This window comes from Leuciscus leuciscus (genome assembly GCF_965113295.1).
Source record: "Leuciscus leuciscus genome assembly, chromosome: 5".
NCBI lineage: Eukaryota > Metazoa > Chordata > Actinopteri > Cypriniformes > Leuciscidae > Leuciscus > Leuciscus leuciscus.
Window position 1 is genome coordinate 24411173 of NC_138729.1, and position 26189 is coordinate 24437361.

The 26189-nt window shown below is 36.6% G+C and overlaps 1 protein-coding gene and 1 long non-coding RNA gene across 3 annotated transcripts; one reads left to right on the forward strand and one right to left on the reverse strand.

Annotated features, from left to right (window-relative positions):
* Positions 1-4111: 4111 nt before the first annotated feature.
* On the forward strand, positions 4112-25569 carry bdp1 (BDP1 general transcription factor IIIB subunit). 2 transcript variants are annotated; one of them, XM_082169111.1, is made up of 47 exons: positions 4112-5012; positions 6106-6661; positions 6870-6976; positions 7145-7201; positions 7326-7442; positions 7961-8091; positions 8258-8352; positions 8468-8522; positions 8807-8932; positions 9068-9313; positions 9485-9664; positions 10085-10252; positions 10678-10845; positions 10932-11007; positions 11103-11289; positions 13202-13275; positions 13349-13513; positions 13611-13821; positions 14304-14352; positions 14884-14999; positions 15084-15309; positions 15433-15584; positions 15660-15708; positions 16577-16669; positions 16751-16910; positions 17009-17151; positions 17237-17470; positions 17698-17803; positions 17878-17977; positions 18068-18143; positions 19153-19339; positions 19443-19647; positions 19746-19818; positions 19917-20257; positions 20362-20523; positions 20805-20910; positions 21107-21392; positions 21478-21790; positions 21992-22079; positions 22161-22359; positions 22443-22605; positions 22742-22847; positions 23113-23471; positions 23946-24039; positions 24160-24439; positions 24591-24795; positions 24879-25569. In XM_082169111.1, exons 1-47 carry the CDS (start codon positions 4792-4794, stop codon positions 24987-24989), a joined length of 7722 nt encoding a protein of 2573 aa, XP_082025237.1. In that variant the 5' UTR covers positions 4112-4791; the 3' UTR covers positions 24990-25569. The 2 variants fall into 2 exon arrangements, with proteins under 2 accessions (XP_082025237.1, XP_082025238.1); XM_082169112.1 differs by having other exon boundaries at positions 15433-15563; positions 18068-18149.
* LOC309498400 lies at positions 9310-10739 on the reverse strand. The gene is made up of 2 exons (XR_014205940.1): positions 10622-10739; positions 9310-9550 (listed from the first exon to the last, which is right to left on the reverse strand). It is a non-coding gene; the product is annotated as an uncharacterized lncRNA (long non-coding RNA).
* Positions 25570-26189: the final 620 nt, after the last annotated feature.

The following is a 26189-nucleotide window of genomic DNA, read 5'->3' on the forward strand; positions in this document are numbered from 1 at the left end:
CTATGAATGGGATACCCTTACAAAAAATTATTATTCTTCAAGTTAATTTTATGAAGTATACTTAAGTAAGTAAAGTGTATTTAATATATTTATATGAGTATAATCAAGTATATTTTAAGTATACTTTATGTAGTAAGTATATCTATGTTCTAGTAGTATACTTGTAAGTGTACAATTTCAATATTGCTTTGGACTAAATTACATTTACATTTACATTTACATTTATTCATTTAGCTGACGCTTTTATCCAGAGCGACTTACAATTGCTATATATGTCAGAGGTCGCACGCCTCTGGAGCAACTAGGGGTTAAGTGTCTTGCTCAGGGACACATTGGTGTCTCACAGTGGATTCGAACCCGGGTCTCTCACACCAAAGGCTAAATTGGCCCACTTTTTAGAATAAGTATACATTTAAGTGTATTATAAGTTTAACATTAGTAAACTTTAAGTGCACAACTAGTTTACAACTACGTTTCTCATTTGTACTGCATCTGTACTTACTACAAGTGAACTTATAAGTATACTTGTAGTTTATTATTTTAATAATTGCAGTCTATTTTTTAGTTTATGAAAGTACACTTTGAAGTTTACTCAGTAAACTACTAGTTTAGTAGTTTTATACTGCAAGTATACTTGTAGGTTTTCTTTAAGTGAACATAACATCATACAGTACTTATAGTTTACTGTTTATATATTAGTTTTGCACTTAAAGTAGGCTATACTATGTTCCTATTTAGGAATTCTTTTTTATACTTGAAATATACCTTTAACTGTACTTTAACTCCTTAAAAAAAAAAAAAAAAAAAATATTCTAGCTTCATGCATCCTTTTTTTATCAACACTTGAATACCGATTCAGAATGATGATCAAAGCATACATGACGTAGAATGAGTCCATCAACACCCTCAAAGCTTCACAGTCATTTCCCCTTTCATGGGTTCGACATTTCATTCGGTAACTTATTATGCTGTTTAATGTTTGATGATCACGTTGTTTACATTTGCATAAGCAATCTGCTATAACTTGTTTCTGCTTCTTATTCATATTTTGATCCAGAGATTCTGTATTAGAAGATGCATAGTAGCACCCCCCTATACCGTATAACAGTGAAAATGGGTAGGCGGAAAAATCAAGTGGTACTTACTGCAGTCAAATGATGTCCAGCTCCTCCTCTATGGATGTCTAATGTTTCATACACAAAGAGGTTCTAATACATCAAACTGATGCTGGTAAAGCTCCATCCATACACAGAATTGAATAAACATCCATTAAGCCACTACATCAACACCTCTCATAATGGGAGTGGGGATTTCAACAGCCGGATTGGTTGCCGTTGGATTCTGTTCCCCCCATGTGTCTTACAGTGAGGTACTAATATTTATCAGACTGATGTTAATTCAGTGGCCCTGATAGCCAAGTTGTCAGAGCACTGACATTTAGCACTGTGGGACTTTGAGCAACCGAATTCAAGTCCCAGCTTGAACTTCTTTCTTTTTTTTTCTTTTTTTTTAGCCCATTCTGTCCTATCATAATAAAAGGCAAAAAACTCCAAAGAATCATTATTTAAACTGATGCTAGTTAAGCTCAATCCACACACAAAATAGAATCAGCCTTTTTTTATATATAGTATATAGAAGTGGCTGTCCCCTCAAATAACGCCCTATTTGAGGGTATAGGGGGCAATTTTGGATCCAGCCTTAGACTTTTCTGTCAGTATAAGTTGAGTATATAGTGCAATTGTAAGTATATTTCTGAGAAGTACAATATATTTTTGAGAAATAGCCTACATAAAAAGTAGACTGAAAGTAAACTTTCTTAATCTTAGTTTAAAGGTCCCATGCCATGAAAATGTCACTTTATGAGGTTTTTTAACATTAATATGAGTTCCCTAGCCTGCCTATGGTCCCCCAGTGGCTAGAAATGGCGATAGGTGTAAACCAAGCCCTGGGTATCCTGCTCCGCCTTTGAGAAAATGAAAGCTCAGATGGGCCAATCTGGAATCTTCTCTATATGTCGTCATACGGGGAAATGTTAACTCCCCTTTCTCTACTTTGCCCGCCCAGAGAACTTGGCCCGCCCATGAGAAAATGAGCTACGACCGTGCGAGCGCGATATTGTTTTTTCCTCGAGAGACATCATGGCTTGCAAACGAGCGAAGCACGGCAGTTGCTCAGTGTTTGGCAAGATATAATTTAAATTGAAACATTTTAAAAGAGAACAATACATTTGTGCTTTTTATCAGCGCAGTCGGTGGAGCAACTGCGCTCGACTGCAGAATCCGACGCAAGAGTTTTTTGACATACGTCAGCATGACATCAGAGCAAGTCGAACCACACTCGGGCTGCGTTCCAGTCCACTTTTAGACACGCACTTGCAAACTTCCCTAAGCACTTCCCCTCGGGGGAATCCCTTCCGCCATTTTGAAGTGCGTTCCACTTCGTGAAGTGGACGAGGGAAGTTTATGGACAGAGCCTAGCTCCCTCGATTTTGACAGAGCTCCGAGTCTTCTACTTCATACGTAGGCTACACTTCAGGCAGCTCCATATACCACAATGCAACACGATTGTGACGTCAATGTATATTGCGTTTAATTTATCCCACCACAAACAACTCTATGATATATTAATTATAAAAAAATAAAAAATGTAAACAGCTCAAACACACCTATAAACAATTTCGTAAGGGAAAAAATAAATAAATAAATCAACCCCATAGTGGATTTGAAGTAATCAAGGGCTTAGCACGTTCCAATTCAGCCTATTGCAAAAGTTCTGCCAGTAGTGTGGGACTCATCGATGTGTTAAGATCACACAGATCATATTTAGGAGTTGAACGCACATGAACACCACCACAATGTCAGTAAATACTACGAGTGGGGAGCTCGGGATTTTCTTTAAGTCCCGATCTTTATGAGTTGGGGGCGTGTCAGTGAGAAACATGGCGGAATACCACAATACGTCAAGGTATTTAGCAGTGATATTGTCAGGCTTTTCTATTTACAGCGAAGTAAGCTAATTGCCTGCACAGACTATGATAGCATTATAAAATAACAATGTAATATGTAACAATAAAGTTTGCAGTGGCTTCATAAATTAACTAAAAACATAAAAAAGCAGTTGCACATCTGAGAAAGTACACCGCCATCTTACTCCGACGAAAGAGACTTGAACGCACCTGCTGTCGTAAAAACGACTTTCCACATCGTAAGTACGAACTTCCCAGGAGGACTTGAACGCTCCATAACTCCACGTCAGATAAAAGACATAAAAAGTCATCAACTAACCATTCAGAAATGTCCTGTTGCATTCTACATGTTGTCATTTCTTCTTGAGTCTCTCCATCTTTGTCTGACTCTGCTTTGAACATAAAAGGCTTAAAGTTTTTGAAATTTTCAGTGCGTGTCTGTGTAAGGTAATCGGAGCTGCTCTTGAAGCTCCACCCTCTGTGCCGGGAGCAGCAGCTCATTTGCATTTAAAGGGACACACACAAAAATGGCACCAGTTTTTGCTCACCCTCAAAAAGTGACCATTTTAATTTACTATAAAAAATATCTGTGAGGTATTTTGAACTAAAACTTCACATACACACTGGGGACATCAGAGACTTATTTTACATATTTGAAAAGGGAATTATAGGATCCCTTTAACATTCAATAGTACATACTAGCACTACCATCATTAAAAAGCACACTTTAGGTATATAGCAGCTCATTTGACTTTCATTAATAGATTTTTTTTTTTTTTTCATAATGTGCACATACTACAAACTGAGGAAGTAGTAAGAGTAGGCTAATATGCTATGCTATTCTAAAACTGGCTAGTAGCCTACATCAAGAGTAAGGAAGAAACACTGTAACATGCTTTAGATGTTACAGCGTTTTTAAAAATGGGCTTAAATTATTTTTTGTTTACTATTTTAATTTCATGGCATTGCATGTGCTCAATGACATGCCTTCAGTCAGAGTTTTGCTCTCCACGTGTGTACTATCAGTCACAGCTGACTTTCTGAAGCTGCTGGGTAATGTAGTTTATAGCGAGAGAAACGAGCCGAAGAGAGTACTGGTAAAACTACAAGGACCCACAATGCCTTTCGCTGAATGAGAGGTGTCGAGTGGCGTGGTGGTGTCAGACCGGCCGGTGCGCAAGGAAAGTTACTGCAGGGGAACCATGCGACCGGCAGAAACGGCATTTTACCATTTTAACCGCGGCAATCACATTGACAGGGTTACACTGTGATTTGAACTGAAGTAAGGCGTGTTGCTTTTCTGTTGTCATTACACATTTACCGTTTTATCGCTGGTAATTTAGCTTCTAAATGTCTGTCAGCAGGCAATGGGAAATGAGTGTGGACACCACACTGAGGCATGCGGGAATCTGAGGCGTCCGTCGAGTATAATGTGGCCAATCTAAGATTTAGATTTATAACAATTCAGAGTTGTCCCTTTTATATTTTTAATCTCAAAATACTCTATTGGTATTTATAATTTACTCAGTGAGCAAAATATAAAGACCACGGTTTAGAAATACATTTATTAGGCAGTATTGAACAATATACAATTCACAACTTGGCTAGCAGCCACGCAAGAGATGGCCAACAACACCATATCGATGAGATCAGTCAGTCTTGACCACATGACCACGGTTTTAATCTTTATCATGTAACGTAGGGTTTGTCCTGATGCAACTGAGGGCAGCTTGAACTCAGTCACGTGACACATCATCTTTATATGGACGTGTTTATGACATGCAACCGTATACATGACTTGATCTTACCACAGTGATCTGACGAGGATGCGAAGAGCAAGAATTAGTATTAAGCCTAATGTCAGGCCAGGGGGTCGAGGTGTGGCGCCAGGTGCAGAGGACAAGAGTTCCCAAAAGTCCACAGCTGTTGACGACACCCAGCAAACACCGTCACCTCCACAGTCTCAGCTGGACGTGAGAGAGTCTGCTGTGGCGACAGGAGATGGAAATGTTCCCGGCTCTCCCTCAGAGAAAGCATCACTTAACACGTAAGCAGCACACCCCTGAAAGCATCCAGAGATTTTTCAAAAATATATATTTTTTTTTTCCTCCTTCGAACCATTTTAATATGTTAACCAAAATAAATAAATTAAAAAAAATAAAAACCTTGCTTTAAAAATATATACGTTGGGGTGAATTTGCACAATCTTCTACCTGCAAACGGTGTAGGCATTAAATTGAACATATGATTATATAACTACCATTCAAAAGTAACAATGTTGTGTATTTTTGCCTGATTAAACTGTGCTGCTAAGTTATAGTTTAGTGATTAAAACTACTGTTGTAAATATTTAAAGCAAGTGTTGCAATTTTGTTACAGTGGAGTTTTGAGGGTTAAGCTGCTCTTAAGGCACTTTAGCTAAAGAATTCCTGTACAGAATCCAGAATGATTTCAATATACAGCAGGACTTTTATAGTATAGATATTGTGCTGTCTGATGTCAGTGTTGTTATTGTTGACTCGGTCCATTAAAAATAGCTTCTGTTGATTTAAAATAAAAATATTAAATGAAAATGTTGCTTTGACTACTAAATTAAGTTTAAGTTGAATTAAAAGTACTAAAACTAAACTGAAATAAAAATAAATAAACTAAAAGCTGAAAAATATTAATGAATACCATAAGAATATATAGTTATGAAATAGCACTGTTTGATGTTTATCTTATTCTGTTAATGCTTATTCTGTTAATTCAGTTAATCCTTATTCTTCTGTCTTTTGGTTCTTTCGGTTTCATCATAATCCTTGACTCATCTTTCTATTTTTCTTATCATAATCTAGATTTATCTTGCTGTGTTTCTAACTATTGCGTTGGTGCTGCATATGAATGTGAACTTTGAGATTTCAGATATTTATTAGCTAGCTACTTTGAAGGGGGGGGGAAACGGACAACTGTCTGCACAATAATGTAAATATGTGGAAGTTTTTTTTTGTTTTGTTTTTTTGGTAGTGTCTTATTTATGAATTAACATGACTGCCTAACCTACTCTAAAATGTAGTTAAATTGCAGCTCTGCTTGAGTCTGATTTGATCAAAACTTGAGATTCAAAAGCTTCTCAAAGTTCTTTTTTTTTTCATTGACAGTAATGGAGCGCCATCTAGCGCCAACACACCTGCAACTACAGCACTTCAGAGGAGGAGTAGATTATCTGCCACACCAAACCTGGTCAGACCCAAAGTCCGCTCTGCTCCTCCATCTACTGGAAAGACTGCTTCCCTTCTATCAGGGCCATCCAATACATCATCACCTGTCCAGGCAGCCTTTCCTCAGTCCCCCGTCCCAGTTGCTATCAGCAGAGACGATTCTCAAATCTCCTCATTCTCCGATGCCACTACAGAAGCCAACTGCCCTCCATCCTCACCATGTCTTCCATCCACCTCTGGCTGTCCAGAATCTCCATCATCTCCACCGTCTCAACAAGAGCCCCACCAAACCCCTAAAAAAATCCCAAACGAAGATTTTGGGCCCCAAGGAGGAGCCACTCCAGCTTCATGCACACTCTCACCGTATGTGAAGCTGTCACGTGTTGATGGACCAGACTCTCCCATCAGGAACAAAATGTTCTCAGACAAGCAGCGGGTCTTGAGAGCCCTCAAATTGAAAGAACTGATGAAGCTGGAGAAGAGGAAAGAAAGAACGGTAAAGTCAATATTAAATCAATGAAACACATTTGGACCGGAGAAATGCCACATTTAAGCTTTTCACAGCCGTTAGAAAATAAGAAATCCATCAAAAACAATCAAAAACTCTTAGTTTTCCAAACTCAAATTTCCATGAAGCAAGTACAAATGAAAATGAAAATATTAAATTCTTATATGCAAACTTTTTTTTTTTTGGCAACTCAAAGGAGAAGAAGAGTAGACGGCACAAGCAAGAGCATTGTATTGAGCTGGATCGTGACAAAATGTCCTTAGCTGACTTCATTTATTACCTGCCAGAGTCAAATCCTATGACGTAAGTTTACCCTAAGACAATACATCATTTTGCTTTCTTTTTGCTTATGTGCTATGTATGATCAAGATAACTTGGATATTATAATGCTGAAAGCTGTGGGTATGGTGGATATTGATGTTATTGTATGTGTTTACATGTCATTGGTTTATCTCTTCATTACATGAACAGCTCCTCCCTTTCCACAGAGGAGACTCAAGCACAGACCATTGCTCCATCGTCTCCCATGTAAGTGAAATGAAACCTGTATTTTATTCATTTTTTTCGGCAATATTGACTTAATATTTAGTTTTAATTTGCATGTTGTCTTGATTAATGTCTTTCAAGATAATGTCAGTGTTTTGTGTCTCAGTGTGCAGAAAAATATAGCAGAAGCAGATGAGGACAATGATGATGATGCTGATGATGATATGCTGGTTCCCAAAGTCAGGGTTGCAGAGGATGGCTCACTGATTTTAGATGAAGAAAGGTATGGTGGTCTGAAAGAATCAGTAAAATCAAGTCCCTAATAAGGGAAACTGGTAACACTTTATTTTAGTGTCTTTGATACACATTACGTGTACTTACTATAGTAATAACAGTAAATGATACATAACCACATGCAACTAACCCTAAACCAAGTCCTGACCCTAACCTGTAAGTACAAGTTGATATTACTTGGTAATAAAATGTACACTGTAATTAAGACACCTTAAATTAAAGTGTAACCAGGAACCCTTTCGCAACAGCATTCATTTTGAATTGATTGATGTTAGTTTGTTTGTTGAAAGTGGAATTGCTTACTTTCAATTCCCCAACTGCTTCTCAGATGTACAGTCTAGCCAATCCTTATTAATAGAGACAATTTTACTTTACATGTTCAGTGCAGGGTTACAGATGTAAAGATGCCATTTAGCATGTCCAGTAACACATGAAGAGCCCCATACGTTTCATCATATATAATGCAGTATGCAGTATTGTTAGTAATTACAGATTGATTGTGTTCAGTTTGACAGTGCGTGTTCAGAGGACGTCTGATACAATTGTTGAGAATGCAAATCCGCTGTTTGAGCGAGGCTCTTCTACAACATACTCAAGTTTCAGGAAAAATAACTATGTGAAGAGCTGGTCTGTCAGAGGTATGAATACTAAATGTTGCATCTGTTGGCTTATGATTGTGTAGGAACATGAGATTTGCTGTTTGCTCATGTCAAGCATGCTAAATTATCAATACTTTATTGGTGCATTCACTTATGTGAAGAAACCTGTTAAGAGCATCTTAAAACTTTAATGTGTGTGTTTCAGAGACAGATATGTTCTATTTGGCCATCAGTATGGTGGGAACAGATTTCTCCATGATTGCTCAGCTGTTGACTCACCGTAGCAGAGCAGAAATTAAGGTACCAGCCCTAATCGCAACAAATATCTTCATCTCACAGACATTACCCTGTGTATAAATGTAATACCTTTGAGAATTAATCTGTTTGTGTGTTTTTGTCTTTCTGTTTTTGATAGAGAAAATTTAAGAAGGAGGAGAGAGCGAATGCATGGCGAGTGGATAAGGCATTCAGTGAGTCTTTTGTACTTTTTACTCAAATGCATCCAGAAATCACATGCTATCTATCTATCTATCTATCTGTCTGTCTATCTGTCTATCTGTCTATCTATCTATCTATCTATCTATCTATCTATCTATCTATCTATCTATCTATCTATCTATCTATCTATCTATCTATCTATCTATCTATCTATCTATCTATCTGTCTGTCTGTCTGTCTGTCTGTCTGTCTGTCTGTCTATAGTGTTGTTAAAAATCTACTGTACAATCCTTGGTCTGACATTTCAATTATTTAGGAAACAAGCGGCCATTTGATAGCGAGTTTTTCAGTTTCCTGCTGAAGAGGATCTTGGCTAAAGACAAACAAAAAGGCAAATCCATAAAACTGGTTGTGAAATCGAGTAAAGAAAAGAAAGGCAAAGGTATTGTGCTCAGGAGTGGTGGCTTCAGATCTTCTGATCCCACTGTACCACACTCTATTGATGTGTGTGATGCGTGTCACATGGTTTATTTTATTTATTTATTTTATTTACTCTAAACACCTTCTCTTCAACCAGGTGGTAAAAAAGCCAAACCGCTTGAGGTTGAAGACTCCGTTAATGATGATGATGATGAATTGTGCAGTGTGGACAGTGTCTATTTTGATTTAGAAAAGGAAAACCAGGACGGCTGTAATGTGAATGAAGCTGATGTGCCGTCAAGCACAAGCAAGAAGCGTAAACGCACCAAAGACACTAAGCCAAAAGTTTTGTCATGTGAGAAAACATGCAAGCCAAAGAAGAAAAACAAGACACCGAAAAAAGGTTTCACACTGTTTATTACAAAAACGTTATATGTGATTGCACATAATTGCACATAATTGCAATTCAGATTTGTCCATGCTGTCTGTCATTTGTGGTGCAGGATGGTCCAAATCCCATACAGTGTCTGAACATAATTAACTGAATGACAGTTCAATCTATGTATCATTTCAGGCAAATGCTCAGTTGAAGTGGAGGGAAGCTCTGTGAACGCAGACAATGAAGATCAGTCATGTGTGCCTGTTTCAAAAAAGAAACGCAAACAATCAAAAAAGGGTGACCAGGAGCAGCAGGAAGATAAAAGAGATGGCAAAGAAAAATGCCAGAAAAAGAACAACAAAAAGAAACTTAAAGGTTTTTGTTTGTTACTTTGCTTTACTGAGCTTACTTTAAAGACCCCCTGAAATCAAAAGGCTTTTAGTCAGTGTGTTAACTGTGAAGCCTTCGATATTGTTGTGAAATATACTAAAAATACAAAAAATATTCTTCAGTGTCACATGATCCTTCAGAAATCATTCTAATTTGCTGAGAAGAAACATTTTTCATTGTTATCAATGTATAAATACAGTTCTACTGCTTCATATTTTTGTGGAAACCTTGATACTTTTTTTTTTCTCTGAAATAACAGCATTTATTCTAAATGGAAATGTTGTACCATTTATAAATGTCTTTTGTGATCAATTTAATGCGTCCTTGCTGACAAAAATGTAGAATCTTGCTCCAAACTTTTGAACTGTAGTGTTCATATTTAAATACTCTTTGTAAACTTGACAGTACGGAATGAAGAACCTACTGATGGAGAAAGTTACGCAGTGAATGAGGAGCACAATGAGGTGTCTCCCGTCCCAACTAAAAGATGCAAACGCTCCAAAGGATGTGCAAAGGAAGAGGAAGCCACAAAAGGAAAACGGAAGGCTAAAAAGAGCAAAACGTCAAAGGAAGGTTAAGGATTTTTTTTTCTTTCCATACTTTGACTTTACTGAGCTTACGTTAAAGACCCCCTGAAATCAAAACGGCTTTTAGTCAGTGTGTTAACTGTGAAGCCTTCTATATTATTGTGGAAATAATAATATACTAAAAATATTCTTCAGTGTCACATGATCCTTCAGAAATTCTAATTTGCTAAGAAGAAACATTTTTCATTATTATCAATGTATAAATACAGTTCTACTGCTTCATATTTTTGTGGAAACCTTGATCCTTTTTTTTTTTAAATAACAGCATTTATTCTAAATAGAAATTTTGTACCATTATAAATGTATTTTATGATCAATTTAATGCGTCCTTGCTGAATTAAAAAAAAAATCTTACCCCAAACTTTTGAACTGTAGTGTATATATTTAAAATGCTCTCTGTAATCTTGACAGTACGGAATGAAGAACCTACTGATGGAGAAAGTTATGCAGTGAATGAGGAGCACAATGAGGTGTCTCCCGTCCCAACTAAAAGATGCAAACGCTCCAAAGAGTGTGCAAAGGTAGAGGAAGCCACAAAAGGAAAACGGAAGGCCAAAAAGAGCAAAACGTCAAAGAAAGGTTAAGGATTTTTTTTTTTTTTATGTTACACTCTAAAAATTGACATTTGCTTGGAGAAATTCATCTGATTTTTATGTTCTACACAGAGTGTACTGGATCTGAGCTGGGAGCTGATGGTAGTGCAGTCTCGACAGCAGCCCCCGATGCTGAAGTGGATCAAGGGTATGCAAAATTATCTTCCCAAAATCAGAGTATGGGATTTTCTTTTAACAGGTTTTTAATTACAAATCTTCATCAATTGTCTCATAATGTGTCAGGGACAAGCTCAGTCTAGAGAGCACAGCTCAGGAGGAGATTTCACAAAGCTCTTCCAAGCGTTCGAAGAGGCCTTTGCCAAATTTGGCAAAAAGAAAAGCCAAAAAATTTTCTCAGCCAAAAGCAACCGTAGAGATTAAAGACGTAGAAGAACCTCAAGATGAAAGCTGCAAAGAAGCTGAGAATGAGGTATGTTTTCGAGTTTGATTCCACACCTGCTAGTCTCTTTTTGCAAGAGGTACATATTGGTTTGTTTACCACCTTAATTTTCACGTTTAGCGGCGCTGCCATTTATAAATTTAATGTATCTGGCTTCCGGTGTCATAGCTGCCAACTCTCACGCATTCACCGTGAGACTCACGCAATTGACACTCTTCACACGCGCTCACGCCACACATCCATTTTCTCACGCACAGAAAAATCGCGAAGCAAAGAGGACACGGAGACCGACAGACTAGACAGAGCAGGTTACTTATGATATAAAAAAAATCTCAGCTCTCAGATTCTGTCACTTTTATTACGAAATTCAGACAATAAATACCGTTTTGGCGCTTGTAAATGTGACGCGACAGATCCCTAGCGGCACGTGATCATCTCTAGCTGATAGTAAATAACTTTAAACACGAATGAACACTGTTGAAAGATACAGTACAACTTACCGAAATGTATATTCCTCATACATAATATCGACCAATCAATCAAACAAAGGTGTCAATAAAACAGCTGGAGAACAATCATGTCACATAACATTTACCTCAGGAAAGCCATTTAATGACCATAATATAGGCTATAGCACGTTAGTTGCCTAGAAAAAAAGAGCTATAGAGAGTATTTGGCTAAATATGTGTACTATATTGCATATTTATTATATTTTTACTTATATCATTAAATAAAGTTGTTATTATAATAAAAAAAACGCATTATATTTCATTTGTGTTATTTTTTAACCTTAAATAATACTGCCAGCTGATAGGGCTCTCTGTATGTTTACAGCATTAGGTGAGTTGTTTTTTTCTTGAGAAAAATGAATGCCTATCTTGTGTAGCCTACCTAATATTTATCCAAATGAGTCAATATTAAATCAAATCACAATAACTGAATTGAATTGAAATAATAAAAAAGCGTAGCTTACCAGAAATTGAACCATGTAAACATTGTAACATGTTGTCGCTAAACCTAATAAAATTCAGTTTAGTTACTAAAATGTTTTGACAATCACAATACACTTATTGTGATGCAATAATTTTTTTTATTGAAAAAAAAATAAAAAACATAAATCTTGTTTATGTCAACATAATCTTGTCAACATAAACCCCCCCCCCCCCAAAACATAAATCTCACTCCAAGCAAAACTCAAAAGTTGGCAGCTATGCGGTGTCATCTGCTTCGGTTTTTTTTAGCTATACAAAATGGCTTGTTATGCTGCTTGATATTGCAAACTGGTATTGCTTACCTTTAACTTTAAGTGTGTTTAATTTAACACACTAGTCTGTGGCACAAACAGTTTTACCTTTTACTGCACTTTGTTATTCTTCTCATTGTTTACCTGTAGCAGCTAATGAACCAGTCTTGGACATTCATAGAAAATAGCTTACTTCCGCGTTGAAAAATAAGGTGGATCGGACCACACAGGATAAAATAAAAATAAACAAAATAAAAATTAATGTCATTCCAAAACCTGTATGACATTCTTTCTTCTGTAAAATCCAGAAGAAGAAATTTTGGATAATGTTGGAAACCAATTAGTTTTGTTGACCATTGACTTCCATTGTATGGATAAAAAAACACTGAGATGTTTCTCAAAAGATCTTCTTATATCTCTTTATTTTTATTTTCTTTAATTACATTTTTATATTTTTATTTTAAATGCGCTGGATTTATTTACCAACAGTATGACACTGCTGTTACATCTACCAAACAAACCACATTTTTTACATTAAACAAACCCTGCTCTGCCAAAAAAAAAAAAAGATCTAGTGTAAAAGCAAACACCAGTAAATGTTATTAACACAAGGGCACACATTCTTTTCTTTAGTGATCACTTGAATTGATCATTAATGTGGATAATCCTGAAACATTATTCATTATTTGATTCTTATAGTTCAACATGATCTGTCTTGCTGAGGAACAGCTCCAGAAACAGCCAGTAGTTGTTCTGGAGAGAACTCCTCCAAGGTAAATGGTTCATTCTCTCAGCACATCACTTGCGTTACACAGTGATCTCTTGAATTACTATATCACTTCACAGGCTTAAAGATGTACACAGCTCATCTGACCAGCCACAGTCCTCTCAGAGCCCACTATGTTCTCCTGGACAGAAGGCAAGAGCGGAAAGGGTGAAGCGCAATCTGACTGTTTCAGATGATGGTAGTGAAGTCTCGACAGCAGGCCTCTGTGCTGAAGGGAATTTAGGGTATGCAAAATTATTATATTTTGACAAGATCAGAGTATGGGATTTTCTTTCAACAGTTCTCTAATTACAAATCTTCATCAATTACCCCATGTGTCAGGGAGAAGCTCAGTCTAGAGATTTCACTAAGCTCTTCCAAATGTTCTCCTGGACGGCAGACGAGAGCGGAAAAGGTCAAGCACAATCGGACCGCTTCGGAAGGAGAAAGTATGGACCAGTGTCAGACTGGGTCAGATACATCACCAGAGGACATGAGCAGCACTGCCATGCCTTATCAAGTGGTCATGCAAGACTCTAAAGACATGGAGGAGGTAAAACAAATAACTCTTATTGTGTTTCCACTATTTGCATTGATTATCAGTAATGCATTCCTACAGTAATTTAAAGAAAAATGAGAGGCTATACATTTGTGTAGCATGATGTGAATCTGCTTGGCCTGCATTTACATGACGCCAATAATAACGTTCAATGCATTTTTGCTTGCAACAAGTTGACCTTTTTGTGCTCTGTAATGCTTTAAAACCTCAGAGGATAATGTTTATAGCAATGATCTTTATATGTATAGATCTTTGATTATCTGGTGCATTGTGCATAAATAAAAAAAATCATAGATATTCTTGTTATACAGTATTTTGATGTGGAATGTTTTTTTTTTATATATCAAAATATCACGTTATGTTCAGGGTTTGAACACAACGTGACCAACAGAAAGACTTAACTACTAATTTCATTTATATAATACACCTCTGTACCGAAGAGACAAAGTACCTTTTTTTGTTTTTTGTTTTTTTAGTGTCGCAATTTGCATCATTTAGAGCTTTTGACTTCATCTGAAGAAAATGGTAAGTTGACTTTCATATTAATGTTTTTGTAATAAGACCAATTAAAGAAACTGAGCACTTACTGTGTGTCTTGTAGAAATGTGTACTTATTTGTCTTGCTTATTACCATTAATGTATTGTCTATTTTGCAAAGCTGAATTTTCAGCATCATTACTCCAGTCTTCAGTGTCACATGATCCTTCAGAAATCACTCTCATATGCTGATTATTATCGGTGTTAAAAACATTTGTTCTGCTTGTGACAAAAAATTATAATCAGGATTCTTTGATTAATAGAAAGTTCAAAAGAACAGCATTTATTTGAAATATACATCTTTGTAACATTATAATTATTGCTGAATAAGTGTTTTATTTTTATTTTTATAAATCTTACTGAACCCAAACTTTTGAACTGTAGTCTATTTGAATGCAAATAGATGATATTACCAAGTATGTTTCTGATCTCTTTATCTAATACCAAACATTACCTTTTTTGATGGAGTGCAACAAATAGGTGAAATGGGTGTAATGCTTCTTTTAATATCTCCTCAAGGTCAGACATTACTGAGAAGTCCAGTTGTGTTGGTGTCTCATGAAGAAGTGGAGCGCTACCTAGGGATCCGAGCACAAACTGCTACAGAGGAATCAACGGCCTCCAGAGGCGATCATGTCAGTACTGGGGGAGTTTGTTCTGTGCGTTATAGAGTAAACCAGTAATAATCAGCTAAGAGTGACTGTTGATGTGGTTTGCAGGTGGGAGAGCATACGGATGGTCTTGAGGAACAGGGCTCTTCTATCGTTACTCTAGAAAAGAGCATCTCTCAAGACCCAGAAATAAAAGAAGCTGACACTGCCTCCATTTCTTCCCAACAAAACCCATCCGAAAAAAGGAGATTTAATAAGCCAACACCCTGTCTAAGCCGGGCAGCACAGACTTTCCACAGACCTCTCGATGTACAAACAACAGAGTTTAGAGAAAGTGAGCTTCAGATGTATATAAACCATGAGCTAAGAAAACTGTCCGGTTGCCTGTCCCAGCAGCACTGTATTTGGTTTCTATACTGAATGTGTGTATTGTGTTCTTTTCCAAATCCGGATACAGCATCTTTGAACCGTGACTGCACACAGCTGCAGTGTAGCAGTCCTGTGGAAGTCCAAGTGAAGATCGCCCTGAATGAATGCCTTTCTGAGTGTAGCGTTACTCCAGAAGAAAACGGCCCTTGGGATGTTTCGGTGAGGGAATCTGTCTCAGGAGTGAGTGACTTCAGTGTGTGAAGCCAAACACACAATATCTGACTTGCAGTGAATTTTGTCTTCTTGAATGTCCAGGATGATGCCAGAACTACAGCAGAAGATCTGCCTTCCTTGACGTCAGCTGGTGAGATTAAAAACTTTATTATCCTTTGTTATATTCAGTTGTTTCATTGCTGTATAAAATCTTCCTTTCTTTCCTTCCTTCATTTTCTTTCTATCTATCTTTCTTTTTTCTGTCTCTTTCTGTCATTCTTCTGTCTGTCTTATTTATTTTCTTTCTTTTCTTTCTTTCTTTCTTTCTTTCTTTCTTTCTTTCTTTCTTTCTTTCTTTCTTTCTTTCTTTCTTTCTTTTTTGTCTCTTTGTCATTCATTTTCTTTTTCTTTTTCTTTTTTCTGTCTTTCTTTCTTTTTCTTTTTTCTGTCTTTCTTTCTGTCTCTTTCTTTTTCTTTTTTCTGTCTTTCTTTCTGTCTCTTTCTTTCTTTCTTTTTTCTTTTTTCTGTCTCTTTCTATCATTCATTTTCTTTCTTGCCTTCCTTCATTCATTTTCTTTCTTTCTGTCTTTATTTTTTCTGTCTCTTTCTGTCATTCTTCTGTCTGTCTTATTTATTTTCTTTCTTTCTTTCTTTCTTTCTTTCTTTCTTTCTTTCTTTCTTTTTTGTCTCTTTGTCATTCATTTTCTTTTTCTTTTTTCTGTCTTTCTTTCTTTTTCTTTTTTCTGTCTTTCTTTCTGTCTCTTTCTTTTTCTTTTTTCTGTCTTTCTTTCTGTCTCTTTCTTTCTTTCTTTTTTCTTTTTTCTGTCTCTTTCTATCATTCATTTTCTTTCTTGCCTTCCTTCATTCATTTTCTTTCTTTCTGTCTTTCTTTTTTCTGTCTCTTTCTGTCATTCATTTTCTTTTTTTTCTTCTGTCTTATTTTCTTTCATTATTTCTTTCATTTTTTCTGTCAACTCATTTTAATTTCCGTATTTGTCTCTACCGCTTCTTTAAATAAGCAACTTCTCCAAGACCGAGTAAGACTGAGGACCAGGATGTTTCATCTTTCCTTGAGAAGCCTCAGGTTCCTGACACCACACCATCAGACAAAGGTGCAACATTTAACATCAAAACCCTAATTAAGAGCTTAACTTTCAGCAAAAAACAAAAGTACAAACGAATGACTTTTGCAGATGTGAATGAAAGGAGAACAAAGCTTAAAAAGTCTGGATCTCAGATTTCTGAGAATAAAGTTCAAATAACTGATCAAGATTCAGAGGCTAGTGAGTCTGCTGTTACAGACACCATGATTGAGGAACCTCAGACAGAGGTGAAGAGGATTGTTCCAGTCAGGTGCGTACTGGCAATTAAATAAATGGATGATTCCAATTGACTGGGTTTGTCTAGAGTGTCTTTAAAAACGTCTTGGCTTTGTGGTGTCATCTGTACAGCTGTTCCTCTGATGGTTCCTCAGTTTGTACTCAAGATAGTATTGCTCCAGAGAAACACATTCAGTTTGCTAAGCACACATCCAACCTAGAATTGGCATCTCAGGTCATGATCAACCCTCAACAGACCTCCGAGCCTAATGAAGGTGAGACTAATGTTGTTCAGATTGAGAATGTTGCTTTAAACGTCACTTGTGTTATTGCCAATGATTGAGACATGGCATCATTTAGATCCTGCTGAGAAGCCAGAACATCAGAGCCCAGTTAAAGTCCAGCACCGTGATTTGGATCATGACATAAAGAGATTCTCCAGAGAGGATAAGCTTGTGGTATCTGAGGTGGATTTGCAGGAACGTAAACAGGATGAGGATCTAATGTCTCCTGTCCTGTTACTTGGCTCAACACAAACTTCAGCCTCAGATGTTTCTGTGGACAGCACTGGTAAAGGAAACGAAAAACAAAATGGTAAGTTTTAAAATTTTATATATATTTTTATATATATAGAATTAATATATTTATTAGATTTGATTTGATTTAATAAAGGGACAGTGTAGATGCTCATTATTTACAACAATATTAAGTCCACAAATTTGAACTCCATGTTAAAACCTAAAACTGACTAGGAAGGAACCCGCCTTCATGGTTACACACAAATAATTGAGTCTGTTAATTTCATCATTCGTTTCTCATAGACCCAGTTCTCAGTGATACTTCATCACCATTTGAAGCACACAGTCCGGTTTCATCTTTTTATGATCCTCCCTCTGAACATACAAGCAACATGTGTGAAATGGACACGTATGTACAGTGTTTGTAGTTTTTATGTAGAGTTTATGTAATATTATTAAATGATTGATAATATGCTGTTTAAGGATGCTGTTTAGTGAGTCTGCAGCTGAAAACATCCATATACCAGATGAGCAGGATTCAGAAAAGCAAGATGGCACAGAAGAGCGATTAGAAGCTCATGAGGTAATGCGTCCTGACAAACATTACACCTTGTGTACTCTGCGTTCACTGAATGAAATGAACACCTTTTAACTAATTAATGTTTTCTGGCAGGATTGCATTGCCACTCTCGATGGAAATGGAAAATCTGAAATCTCAGGTCCAGCTGGAGTAGAAACTGGTGCAACTGGTAATGGTGACATGAATACATGAGCCAGAAAAATGAACACACTGTATAATATAAATATTACTAGAATATGTTGTGTGAAGTGATTACAATTTAAAGTTTGGCAACTTTGGGGTCAATAATTTTAAAGTTGTCATATGCTCACCAAAGCTGCATTTATTTGGCAAGGCTAGTTTACTTCATACACAGCGGTAATTCAAAGAAATTTATTTTAAAAATAGCAATTATTAAAACATTTTCACAAGACTTAAAAAAAAAACATTAAAATAAAAGTAAAAATAAAAAAGGATTACATTTGTTCAAATGAAATAAGATTCTACATTAAAATTAATATGAGGGACATAAAAGCAGAAAAGAATTAAAAAAAAGAACCGTGCAGTGCGATCGGTACAACGCAGAATCGATGCTTAATCAGGAAATGCACAGTTCAGCAGATGTGGGTTTTTTTTTTTTATCTCGTCTTAAAGGTAGCTAATGATGGGGCACATCTGACATCCTCTGGCAGCTGGTTCCAGCTGTGGGTGGCATGATAGCTAAACGCCATCTCATCAAGTTCTGAATTTAACAGGCTTTATCCTTCCGATCAGAGAGCTCTATTTGTTTTTTATTCTACCAACATATCTGCTGTGTATTTTGGTGTGAGACCATTATGGGGTTTGTATACATACAAATCATTCTAATCTGCTGATGTGCTTCTCAAGAAACATTTATTATTATCAATGCTCAATGTTTTTGTGGAAACCTTGATACATGTTTTTTTTTTTTTTTTTGATACTTTAAATAAATGCTGTCCTTTTAAACTTTCTATTCCAAGTAAAAAATACTCTGTAAACATGATGTCTTTATACTGTCACTTTTGATCAGTTTAATAAATCCTTGCTGAATAATAATATTAACTTATTAAACTAAATGTATCTTACTGACCCCAAACTTTTGAACGGTATTATATGCTATTGTCTTATTGCATAAGTGCTTATCTTATTGTGTTATTGTCTTTCTTTCCTTGTCACAGATAATCAGTCAGAGGAGCCCACCTTTATTTTGACACTATATGAGATTCCAACCTCTCAGCTGTTCCATGAGGCTGACTGTGGCCAGCAGGATATGCCCCCTTATGAACTGCAGCCAGCACAAGTCCAGACATCCTCACTGATTACATGCAGTTCACAGTCTCTTTCCTGTACATTAGAGGCTTCCAGGTACATTTCCCTTCCAGTCCAGATTTAATTAAACTTTTTTTCTCAGTAAAGCAATAGTCTTCAATCATCCATTCCTTTCATCCTTGATGACCTTGTTTTGTAGTGCATCTCTGCACATGGAGTCAGAAGAGACCAATAAACCATGTAAAAGTGTTTCTCACAAAGTGCTAGACGATTCCCTGGTTCCTCTTTCAAAGGATGCAGCAGAAGATGCAAGTACACAATTGATATCCTCACAGGAAAACAGTCGTGATGATGTGAACTTTTTAATTAGTCCACCTGAGATGCTCTCCTGTAATTCTGCCATGGTATGATGCAGTACTCCCTTTTGTTACCATCATTTTTGTAAAGTGATTATATTTTGTAGTAGTTTTGGAAATTAAAGTGTTCTCCCTTTTGGTAAAAGCCAACAGATGTGCCAAAGTTGGATGAGATCCCGACAGAATATCCAGAAACTAAAGCTGCCACTCAGAGGAGAAGTAGGACATTAACTTTAATTTATGTCAGTTACTATTATTAAAAATGGTATATTCAAGTAGACAAGATGGTAATGGTCCTCTCTGATCTCTCCCTCAAGGCAAGATAAAGGTCAAGCCAAAACTAAAGCCATGTGTGGTTGGGCCTTCAAACAATGGCCAGTTTGCCTGTGCACCCAGTCAGACTCTGATAACATCTCATGCTATTGTGCAAGCTGAGATTGAGTCCAACCAGAAAACTTCTGCACATGAAACAGTTAGTCCTAAAATCCACTTAAGCCATGAAGACCGTGAGTGGGGAGCCAATCCTGGGAATGACGGTGTGATATCAACTGCCATTGTGCCAGGCTCTGAAGATATGAGAGATGAGAGTCAGGCGAAGTGGGAAAGTCCTCTCAGAACAGGTCTCCAGATGGATGAGGACTCTGTTGTTGACCCTCCAGTGAGTCGCTGGCTGCTCTCTGTTGAAGCAAGACCATTCATGCTGTGTTTTGCTGTATTATAGTTTAAGCTAAATCAGTCGTTTACATAAGTGTTTCCTTACAGGTGCACAGGGTGTTGGCTGATGCCTTTGTAGTCGCCTCAGGAGAAATGGAAAATGTTTTTAATGAGAAGGAAATCCCTCATGACAGTGAGCTCCAAAAACCTGAGGACTTGTCTGTATGCCTTCCAGAGAGTGCGAGATCACTGTCTCAAGTAAATGTCCAAGTAAGTGTGTTTCTATTTTTATTTAAACAAGACACGTTTCAATCCTTTTTCTCCAGGAGCCTATCACTATTAGCAAACATTAATGATCCAATTCCTGATAGACATCATCAAGTCCAGCCCTAAAAAAAATATATTTGCTATATCTTAAGTATATCTTTGCTCAGATATACATCAAAATGGGGGGTGGGAAGATGACTGCAATTTCTGTTTCATGCCAATTTTAAAATTTTAAAGTTAATTAGGAGCACATCACATGAGTTGATTAGTGCTTTTGTCCACAGAGGGAAAAAATGGCAGATATTTCTAAAAAGCCAGATACTTGCAGAGAGGCTTCAAGTGTGACACCATCAGTTTCTCAAGAGAAGACTGTGCCTTTACAAAGAAGAAGTAAGGATATTAATTTCCCTTCATAGTTCATTTTTAAGCTTTAATAAGATTACCTACAATTATTGATATAAAAAACCTTTTTTGACCCCAAAAAAACCCAAACTGTTACTGAATATTATGCATTTTTTTTGTTTTATAATTACATTTATGTATTTCATTTACATTTTATTTGTATCTTGAATGTTATCTTTTTAAGGCAGGATGCAAGTGAAGCCTAAAATCCCCAAAACAACAACATCTACTAAAGATGATTTCTCAAGACAGGAGCAAACTGATATTGGATCTAATGAACCAGTCACAACTCTAATCATTTTACCAGCATCTCTGATTAAAGAAGAATGTGTTAAAGTGGAACTGAGCGAGAGATCTGCGCGAGAAGATCTCTCTGATGTTCCAAAGGAGTCGTCAGACACAGAAAACATTGAAGAAGTCACAAAGACAAAGCAGCAGACCCCATTCACAACTGTGGAAACATTAGCATGGTAAGACATGTCTATCTTTATAAATGTCCTTAAATCTGTGAAGTCCTTAATTCATTTTTTTTGTTTTAACACTCTATTGTCATAGCACTGAATCATCACCTGTGGAATTGAAAAGAGAGGGTGGGCACAAGGACGTGTCGCATGTGGTGTTGTCTGATATATTGGTGCCGGTTTCCATGGAGAGTGGAAGTCCTGTCCAAAGCAGCCTCCAGATGGGTGAAGAGAGCCAGCAGGTCCTCGCTGCTGAGAAAGACCAGGAGACACATTCACATGAGGGTGTTTCACACATGCTGCTGACTGATATATTCATACCCGTCTATGAGGACATGCAAGATGATCTGAGCAAGGAATGGATGACAACTGGAAAGACAAGCCCTCATGAAGCAGAAAGATCTGAAGTTAGTTATGTGAATTAAATTGATTTATTGGTATTGGTTGATACTGTTTTTACTTGTACATTCTTGTTTCCACCTACTTTACACTTACAAAGATTAACTTAATCTTTAAAAACACTCATTTCATTGTTAAATGAAATCTTTTAGTTCTTATACCCATGATTAATATTTGATGACGTCTTCTATTTGAAATCTATACTACAGATGAGAGAGGATCCAGATACTGTGTCACAATCATCAAATGTGGAACCATCAATATCACCCAAGAGTAAAAGACACACTCAGGGGAAAGGTGGTGAAAAACTATTAAAACAATGTATCTCAACACTCTGCTTAGTTTCTGTAACAATGTGAGGAATTTTCTGCTTTTAAGGCAAGTTATTGGTAAAGATGACATTTCCCAAAAGGAAAGCTGGAGATTCCCCTAAGAGTGGCGAGCAATCACAAACCGTGCCTCCGTCCACCTTAATGCCAAAGCAAGAGGTCGATGCTGCTCTAAATTCCCCAGAAACTGAATGCATTTCAGAACCCAAAGTGGAGTCAACACAATGTAGTTTTGAGACTTTTACATGGTATGAGTGACTCTATTTTCTCTGATATGCACTGAAACTTTAATGAAAATGAAACCACTGATGGTTTGGTCATTCTGTCATAGTTCTGACTCGCTGCCCGTTGGCTCAGAGGACCATGAGGCGGCGTGCGGGGGGGTTTCTCATATGTTGCTCTCTGATATTTTGGTGCCTGCATTGGATGAGTCTGCAGAGCACAACCTTCACAAAGAGGCCTTATCAGTTGGTCTTCAAGAAGATTCAGTCAAAGTATGTTCATGTGTTTTGACAGGTCTTTGGTCGCTGATAAAAAAAAAAAAGATTTAAATGATTCTGATGATTTAAAATTATGATAAAATGTTAAAAAATGACAATGATTTACTGAGCATCTATCTTACTGCCACAGGTTGAGAAGTCAACAGATATTGAGAGACCAGCAAATACTGAAACGGATGAGACAACAGCAAGTCAGTCTGTGTCAGTGGAATGGAAAACACCGTCTTGTAGGAGAAGTAATAATGGACATTTGAGTAAAAATAATATAATGCAAAATATATGAAGTAATGAGAATCATATCTTACTCCCCAAAAATAGTGGTTAGAGTTAAAAATGTAATAAATTAATAATCATTTTTGCTTTTTCAATGGGAGTGATGGATCCAGAAAAAGAAAAAAAACTCAATCTTTTTTTTTTTTTTTTGTCTATCAACATTTGATCAGATGATTTTGATGTATTTGCTTCTAATGCTTTCAATCTATCTTGTATCTATTCCTCAAGGCACACTGCGCCCAAAGCCTAAATTATCAAAAAAGAGAGATGATCCTTTAGAAACCGGCCTCTGTCAGTCGGGCTCTACACAGACCTGTTCGGCTACTCCTCAGCTGTCCCTGGACCCTCGAGCAGAGGAATGGTCCCTCTGTAGCAATATGCTGCCCATGGACTCAGATGAGATTGAGAACTGGTGTGAAGGAGTTTCCCACATGTTGCTGTCAGATGCATTTGTGCCTGTTTCTGAAGAGATTGGAGAGAACAGCACAGATCTAAAAGTATTTGTCTCAAGCAGTCCTCATGAGGAAGAGGAACACGCTCTTAGTCTGCCAAAGAGTGAGGAGACACCCTCTGAGATTTCAGATGAAGTATGCTATTTTAAGAAGCATTTAACTGCAGTTCATTATAAATGTATAATTGTATGGGATAAATCTCATGAAAAGAGCCCAGATCACATTTTACCAAAAAATTCCAAAGATACTTTTTTTTGCATAAAGTATCCTTTTATGATTTTTTTGCATTATGTAACACAAAAAAAGATTTGGATACAATATAAAAATGATTTACATTATGGATTTCACGGTACTGCCTTTATTCAAAATTAATTTAAATAATTTACAAAAAATTGTCAATTCAAAAACCTTATATTTGGAGAATAAAATGAACTTAATCATGGGCTTAAAAATGCTAAGTGTCCTACGAGTAGAATTACGTTTTCTTCATGCAAAATGAGTGTTAATTCATTTTTGGAGTGAAATGTGACCTGGACAGGCTGTTTTGAGATACACCTATATACACTTTTAAACACTGTACTGATGACAATGCAAAAATCTGTTTTATAGGTACATCATTTAGACACTATTTCTGACCTGCCAAAGACTGATGAGTCAAATGACAGTCTGCCAGCATCACAAGCAGAAAAATCACCAGCGAGAAGTCAGTCATTCTTCATCATACACAATATTATTTGTCTTTGTCCTCATTATACTTTGTACCACAAATTTTTCTTTCTAATTAATCATTTTCTCTCACTGCTCATTAATCTCTCTCAAACAGATACATTTCAGATGACACTAAGATCGCCTGAAAGACGCCTTAAAGGTCAGCCCAATGTGCTAAAGACAGCCCAAGCTGCCCCAACAACACCTCGGCGAGCTCAGACATCAAAAGTGAAGGAGTCCATGAGAACTCCACCAAAGCAACACACAGGAGAGATCTCAGGTGTGTGTAGGGTACAGCTAGAGAAGTTATCTGTAGAGGAAATATGCACTCCCCGAAGTGTCCTGCAACCAAAGCATCACAGCACACCCGTCACTGTGAAAACCATTTTGAGAGGGTAAGAATTATTTCCATTTCATGCCAATGACTCTTAGTATCTTTTATAATCCTTTTCAAATAGTTGAAATCACAATATTTTAGTGTTGTTCACAGTAAAAACAACTACTCAGTTGCTTAGTTAATTTGCAAATATCTGTTTGTACTCTTAGGAATGAGATGACCAAGGCATCTCTGGCTTTGCATGGAAGCAGAAGCCCTGGTTTAGAATTGCATGCTGATGAGGAGCCACCCGTGCCTCCAGGATACTCACCAAAGATTGTCCTTCATCGTGTACCAATAACTGATGCGAACATGCCTACCTCGTCCCCAGCTAGAGTGTCCACCACAGCCTCCCGACCACCGGCAGATCATCAGGTACATGCTGTGATTTATGATCAAATCATTGTATTATTAAGCCTTTAGTTGTTTTCATTAATATTACATTCTCTATCATGCAGTTCTCCCAAAACAGCCCTCCAATCTCCAATTTGGATGCTGATAAGGATCCTGTTCAAGTGTCCCAGTTCTTCCTGGATGACATCTTCACTGAAGTCGTGGATCCGGACTGATTCTTGTTCGAGACGTTGTTCGCTGCTGCTATTCCTGTTCATTGCACTGGAGTGAACATGTACAACACTGTTACACTGCTAATTGCAGACCTATTAGAGAATTGTTAGTAATTTTAATAAAATTATTCAACTTTCACGAAGGAAAAACACATACATAGATTATATAAATTTGTTATGAGGCATTTGCCTTAAGGTTTTTTTTTTTTTTTTTTTTTTTGTGACATGCAGTGATGCAGGTTTAGTGTCAGCTCTGTTATTTATTTGTATTTATTTAATGCTGAACATCGCACCACTTTTTTTATCAATGTGGTTTTTACTGACTGCTTCTGAGTTTAAAGATCTTGCTTTGTTCAATGCAAATATATTTGTTTTTATGGTAACTGTGTTACTTTTGTTTTCGTTCTGAGAGCAAAACCACTTTTGTGAATTATAATACAATTCTCCAGTGAGAATTTATTTTCAAGAATGTGTAATTAAATATGATCAATTGTCAATTATATTGGCGGCACAGTCTGGAATGGATATTACATCAGTTAAGTATTTATAAATAAGTTAATAAATTGATATTCACTTCTTCAAACTTAAAATGTTTTTTCTTTCTCGGGAATTACAGTGCACTTGAATAGGAAAAACGAGGGGCTGGGGAAGAGATTTAAATAGAACAGATTTAAAATTTCAAGTTTACTTTTTTTCAAAAAATGTACATACACGCTAAGAAGTTGCTGAAAGAAAGGAGTGTGCAATTTTTTTTTTTAGCACATGATGAATATGAGTTTTGTAAAAAATTATATATTTAGTTTAAATCATGGTAGTTAAATACCAAGTACGTAACGTAGGCTAACTCAATTATCGAGATCACTAACTTTATATGTAAGCACATATGTTCGAATAAATTCTTAATATAAAAATGAATGTCAAAAATGAAAATGCAGATCGTAAATATTATATCGTGACCGAATGTTTGCCAGCAAAAATCTGCACAGCGAACGGAAATCGTTCGGAATAGCACATATACTATTCTTTTTGTTTATTAAAAAAAGAAAAATAATAATAATTATAAATAACGTTATATATATATATATATATATATGCGTTTTTTTTTTGTTTTTTTTTGCAGAATGTACATACGACAGGAAACAATCAACAAAGACTCTACCATTGAGACTAACACAAAGTTTGAAAAGAAATAAAAAAGAAAGG

Coding starts and splice junctions, on each gene's coding strand:
- bdp1 (XM_082169111.1), top strand. CDS start 4,792: ATGCGAAGAGCAAGAATTAGTATTAAGCCTAATGTCAGGCCAGGGGGT. Junction 15,310..15,432: donor AACAACAGAGTTTAGAGAAA/GTGAGCTTCAGA, acceptor ATCCGGATACAG/CATCTTTGAACCGTGACTGC. Junction 18,144..19,152: donor AGTAGAAACTGGTGCAACTG/GTAATGGTGACA, acceptor TCCTTGTCACAG/ATAATCAGTCAGAGGAGCCC.